The sequence below is a fragment of the Anser brachyrhynchus genome (genome assembly GCF_964034855.1).
Source record: "Anser brachyrhynchus genome assembly, chromosome: 2".
Lineage (NCBI taxonomy): Eukaryota > Metazoa > Chordata > Aves > Anseriformes > Anatidae > Anser > Anser brachyrhynchus.
The window spans coordinates 161,586,619-161,592,618 of record NC_137695.1 but is presented as its reverse complement, the minus strand read 5'-3'; the positions used below and the strand labels follow the sequence as shown (position 1 = coordinate 161,592,618).

Sequence of the window (6,000 nt, the reverse complement as noted above, 5' to 3'; positions counted from 1 at the left end):
TTACATAGGTAAAGAAAAAAAGTTGCTTATGATATTTTTTCGTCCTGTAAATCTTCGAAGAGGTGCCTCCTGTATTAGATTAGGCATTAGATTCAAAGAACCTGAAAAACAATTGTTTTTAAATACATGTATATGTAGATTTTTCTTTCCTTGATTGAATTCAAGTATTGATTTTTCTATTTTTTGAATTTACTGAACGTGGAATTATTTTTTCATCTACTGAAAACATTCCCTGAGCCTGATAGAAAGAGACTCTGCTTTATTTCCATGGTTTAAGCATGTTGGCAATTTAATAACTTTATTTTAAACATACTGCAATAAAGTTGCCTGTTACCACATGACTTTACTGGACAAATTGTGCCATAGGAGTCATAGGAACATATTTCCACTCACTACCCCCAAAGAACATTGCCTATGGTATTATAGCCATCATAAATGTGTTACTTCCTCATTTGGCTTTGACAGTCAGTGATTATATGGTATTAAATAGTATTTCTATGATCATTTTTTGGTCTTGAAGGTCCCCAGGATTTTGGGCATGAATTTTCCCATCTTCTTATCTTTGGCATCTGTGTCATACTCCTCTTCGCTCTGACTTGTATGTTCATCCTTTTTGCAGAAAACCTCAAATCTACTGTAGACTCTCTTCTCCTTCCGCATATTCTCCATTTTTTTCAGAAGGGTATCTCTGTCTTCTGATGGTTGCCGCTGAAGATTTCGTTTTTGGCTTCCAAAACTCTCTGACCTATGGATGTTACAGCTTTTCTCCTTCTCACCTTTCCTTTCCAAGCTCGTAGTTGACTTAGAAAGATCAGGATTACTAGTGGATGGTAGTTGCTTGGCGAGTTCAGCTCTGTTCTTCTGACTGTTTGCAGATATTTGTTCCAAAATCACCTTGGTATCATCACGGAGATTGCTGCTGTACAGGATATTAGCTGTGGATGAAGGAAATCTCCCCTGTGTTGGTTGGTTGCTTTTGGGAGGAAGTGGTGTTGCAAATTTATGTTTTTCTTCCTCCATCATTTCCTGACAGTCCCCTATGGAAGATCTTTTGAGCCCCACAGGCTGTTTGTCAGATTTTCCACTCTCAGAAGTGGGTTCTTCCTCCAATTTCTTATCACCTTTTGGGTTCAAAAGCTGCTTCAACCGTAGTGATCCTTTTCTTAAAAATTCAATTGGATTTTGTTCCTGTTTTGAACAGTCTTCCTCAGATTTATTGAGAGAGCTGTCAGATCCTTGACTTTTAGATAAGTTTTCAAGAGCTGATGCAGTACTTGTCCTGACCTGTGGTTTCTTCAATTCTGTACTGACTAATTTTTGTGTGTCTTCTTTGAATGTCACTCTTTCCTTCTTTTCTGGAAGAGTCAATTTCTGAGTGTCTCCTACAAATATAAGACTCTCTTTCTCTGGAAGAGTGGGTTTATTCTCTATTGGGTAAAACCGAGATGATAATTTGTCCACCTTAGTGCTAATATGTGCTAGGGGATCTTTATTCAATGTGTCAACAAGCTGGGGGGTTGATGAAGCCATTCCAAATGATCTGTCAGCCTCTCCATGCACTTTGTAAGTACTGCAGGAGTCTTTGGAGTCTAGAACCCTACTCTCCAGAATCTTATATTGCACAGATTTGGTACATTTCTTCTCTGTGTTCTGTGATTCTTCCTGGAGAAAACTGGAAACAGCTTTGGTGTGAGTGACTGTAGCTCGCTCTGTGTCTTTGCCCACAGCTTTGTACTTCTCTAAAAGTTCTGCCACTTTAGATGAGGTGGCTGTCTTTATAGTTTCATTATCTTTTGTCAGTTCACTGGACATTTGTTCTTTTTGGATCATCTGAACCTTTTCTATTGTTGTGTTAGGCTGATCTAACTTGGCAGCACTAAAAATCAGAGAGGACCTCAGTCTTGAGCTCCTCTGGATCAAAGGATTTATTCTGGACCTAAAGGCATCTTGTTTCAGTATAGGGGTTTCTTCACCTACTCTATCAGGATCTGCAAATTCTTTGGCACTGTCAACTCCCAGTGACTTGCTATTAAAAGACATAGGGGATTTGAATGCTGAGATGAGGTCAGTGGAGTGCTTTGTGAGGGTATCCCCAAGAACATCATTATATGCTTCTGATTCCATAGGCATTGGGAGACCTTCTTCTGGTTCTGACTGATATGCACTAAGGTATGACGAAATCCTCCAGTTACGTAAACCTGTTCTATTTTCCTGGGTGTTCTTGTCCTGATCTTGGTCCTCATCTTTGTCTTGTAGGAACAGGCGCTGTTCCAGGCTTTGTTTCTGTGTAGGAGAAGTTTGGCAAATAAATTTCTGTCCTATATTCTGCCTTCTTAACATCATTCCCATTGGGCCATTGCCTGCAGGGTTCAGCTGATCAGAGCCATGTCTCACTTCCCTGGAAGAATTTGAAGGTACATAATCCAGCCTTAAGGGGAAACCCTCCTGTGGAAAACTAGATTCAAGTTCAGGGTATCTGGGTCCCTCTCCATAGGAAAGAGGTCCTCCCTCTTCCAGTTCATTGAATCCTGGCCTACCACCTCGGATTCTCTCGAAGAGTCCCTGAGGTCTGCCAGAAAGATGGGGATGGTCAAACTGATACTGGTAGAACTGATCCTTCTGAAAATGACTAGACTGGATTTTAAATTCATCCATATTGTTCATGAACATCTGCCTGGCATACTGTTTAGAAGAAGCAAAATTTTCATATGTTCCTTCTGCAAAACTGTGTCTCTTAAAAGCATCTAACTCTAACTGCTTGGAACGGAGAAAACCCCTGACAGGATCCATTTGAGCATTCTCCATTTCTACCTTTTTATACATTCGCATGGCTGACCCCTCCACAGTATGGCGCAACATGTCATCCCGCCTGAAATTTGACAGGAAGTACCTGTCTGGATCAACTCTGTCCATAAAGGAGGGAAAAAGATTGTCATCCCTCTGGAACATCAGGGGTGCTTTTTTTGGAAAGAAGGGCATGTTATTGCCAAAGGGAGTCATGGCAAATGGGTTCTCTGCCTTTGCCAAGACATTGGCTGGAGGAACAAGAGGTTCTGACTGTGCAAACAAAATTCGGAATTCTTCATCAAAGCTGGCCACTAGCTCTCCCTGGAAGATGTGTGCAATGCTTCTGTGAATCTTCTCAAAAGACCACATAAAACTACAAAGAGAAACAGAAGTAAAAATAGTGTTAGCATCAAGTAACTCAGCTGTACTACTTCACATTAAACCATAAGCTTGTCTGAAAAAAATTCTCCTGATACTATGTACTGCTCAGGCAGCCATTCATTACACACTATTGTTCCCAGCCTCTGTAGTTATATATTTATTGGGCATCACAGCTTGGAAGAGGATTTTATCAGGCAATAAGTGACTACTGTTTTAAAAAAAAAAAAAGCAATTATCACTAACAACGGCAAGACAGCTGATGATAAGCCATACCAGTGATGTGAAGTAGATGTTCTTGCAAATACTTTTTTTTTTTAACATCTAAAATTTTGTGCCCATCTTTAAAAAGGGCAAAGGGATGAACTATGGAACTACATCCAGTCACCCTTACCTCAGTCAGAGGGAAGATTGTTGTCATGGTTTTGGCTGGGATAAAGCGTATTTTCTTCATAGAGACGTCTACGATGCTGTGTTTTGGGTTTTTGATGAAAATAATGGTGATAACACATGGATGTTTTTAGTTGTTGCAAAATACCACTTTCACTTAGTCAAGGATTTTTTCTATTTATGCTGCCCTGCCAGTGAGGGAGCTGGGGGTGCACAAGAAGCTGGGAGAGGACACAGACAGGACAGCTGACCCAGACTGACCAAAGATACCATATCGTATGATGTCACGCTCAGCAATAAAAGCTGGGAGAAGGAAGGAGGTAAGGGGAGACATTTTGAGTGATGGCATTTGTGATGAGCCCTGCTTTCACTGAAGTGACTGAACATCTGCCTGCCTATAGGAAGTAGTGAATTAATTAGGTAGTGATCAGGTTGCTCAAAGCTCCATCGAACCTGGCCTTGAGCACTTCCAGGGATGAGGCATCCACAACTTCTCTAGGCAACCTCTCCCAGTGTCTCAATATCCTTATCATGAAAAATTTCTTCCTTAAATCCAATTGAAGTCTATCATCATTCATTTTAAAACCATTGCCCCTTATAATGTCATTACAGGCCCTGGCAAAAAGTCTTTCTCCACCTTTTTTATGAGCCCCACCTTAAGCTCATCAGCCAACAACCCCAGGTCCTTCTCCTCAGGACTGCTCTCAATCCAGTCATGGCCCAGCCTGTATTTGTGTTTGGGATTGCCCTGACCCAGTTGCAGGACCTTGCACTTGGCCTTGTAGAATTCCAAGAGGTTCACACAGGCCCAACTCTCAAGCTTGCCAAGGTCCTCAATAGTGGCCTCAACAATATGGTTTAATTTTTGGTTAGCCCTGAAGTGGTCAGGCAGTTGGACTAGATGAGCTTCTTTGAAGGTCCCTTCCAACTCAGCTCAGCTCAGCTCAACTCAACTCAACTCAACTCAGCTCAACTCTTCTGTTCTGTTCTGTTCTGTTCTAATTTACTCTGAGACTGAATTACAAATGGTTTCTAATTTCAGCATAATAAAGGTTTACAACTGCCTTCCTATATGACGCTATTTGAGGAGGTTTTTGAGGCTGTGGTAGGGCAATATTAACAGACCAAAGTAAATTTTGGTTATGAGCAAAGATGTAACATAGGTTTCCCTCTAAGAACAGGAAATGGGATACAGTAACATACAACTCTTGATTGATATACTTGGGTATAACATGATTATAGTCAAGTCATTAATAAAGACGACATGGGTAATTCCATTAAAGTAACTTGCTCTTGAAATGTAAAGGCATACTCCTTGGTCTCTTTAACTGTTCTGCTTTGGAATGAGTTGTTGGGTTAGGATTGGTTTGTTGGTTCAGATGGCTTTTTTTGTTGACACTTTTTTTTGAGGCAGGTTTAAAAATTCCTCATTTGGAAATGCTGAAACACTGCTTTACCCAGCAAACAGCCTATTACTCACTGAGGTTGAGATATAACATTGCAGGAATTCTCACCTGTAGTTGCCGCTCAGCACCACCATGCAGTCCACCAAGAGGAATTTCTCTTTCACATGACCTTTGAAAGACATCCCTGTGCGGCAGTAGTAGGTTGGGCCAGAAACTGTCCTCACCCTTAGGAACTGGAAACCAGACAAGGCACTGACTCAGTTGCACGCTGTTACTTCACTCCCCTAGTCCCTCTTTCTTCCCCTTGCTCTTTTAATGTCCCTCCTGCCACCATGGTTATACTTCAGCACTAGCAATTCTGTCTGCATACACAGTGGATAAACAACCCTCTTTATCACTGTGTCCTCAGCCTTCAGTCCTGTATTGTTGTGCCAGCTCTCCTGGCTCCTCTTATATTTCTTTAGCCTCTGGCCCAGCTTTCCTATTTCTCAGGTCTTTACTGTAATGACAGCACAGTGTGCTAGGACATACCCTCCTCAGGATGGGAATTGGCGGGGGGGAGGGGTCTTTGGTTTTCTCACCTCTACGTAGTTAAGATTGACTCTGCATTTAGCAGCTGTATCAAGGAAAAGCTGAGAATTCATTTCATCAAGCAAGATGTACACGGGCACTCTGCGAGCAGCAGCATCCAACACCTCAAACAGCAGATCCACATCAGTGAAAATGTCCATCACTATGGCTACCACCTAGGAAAAGAATGCAAGAAAGTCTTCAGAGACCTGTGTATGCCTATGGCCTGCCTGTTCATGTCCCCCAGCCCTCACATTCCAAGGCTGCACTGCTGCAATGGCTCCATTTCAACTTCCTATTTAAACACTGTGGGCTCCAGAATTGGAAACAGAATTGTTATCTGATGTACATATTGTGTATATGAAGGTGCGAGGTGAGGGTAAAACCTCACTGTAACTGATCATTCCCTTACTCGTTAACCCCATGATCACAGCAGGCATTTTCTGGCACCAGAACCACATTGGAAGGA

General features: G+C 41.8%; 1 protein-coding gene across 4 annotated transcripts in view; it reads right to left on the bottom strand.

Moving 5' to 3' along the window:
* Positions 1–242: 242 nt before the first annotated feature.
* Positions 243–6,000, bottom strand: part of FAM83H (family with sequence similarity 83 member H) — a 29,666-nt gene continuing 23,908 nt past the window's right edge. For all 4 annotated transcript variants that reach the window (XM_080582905.1, XM_080582906.1, XM_080582908.1 and 1 more), the window contains 3 exons: positions 5,543–5,707; positions 5,070–5,194; positions 243–3,160 (listed from right to left, as the gene is read on the bottom strand). In XM_080582905.1, the coding sequence (XP_080439031.1) occupies positions 502–3,160; positions 5,070–5,194; positions 5,543–5,707 (2,949 nt within the window). In that variant the 3' untranslated portion in view covers positions 243–501. The remainder of the gene's footprint in view (positions 3,161–5,069; positions 5,195–5,542; positions 5,708–6,000) is intronic.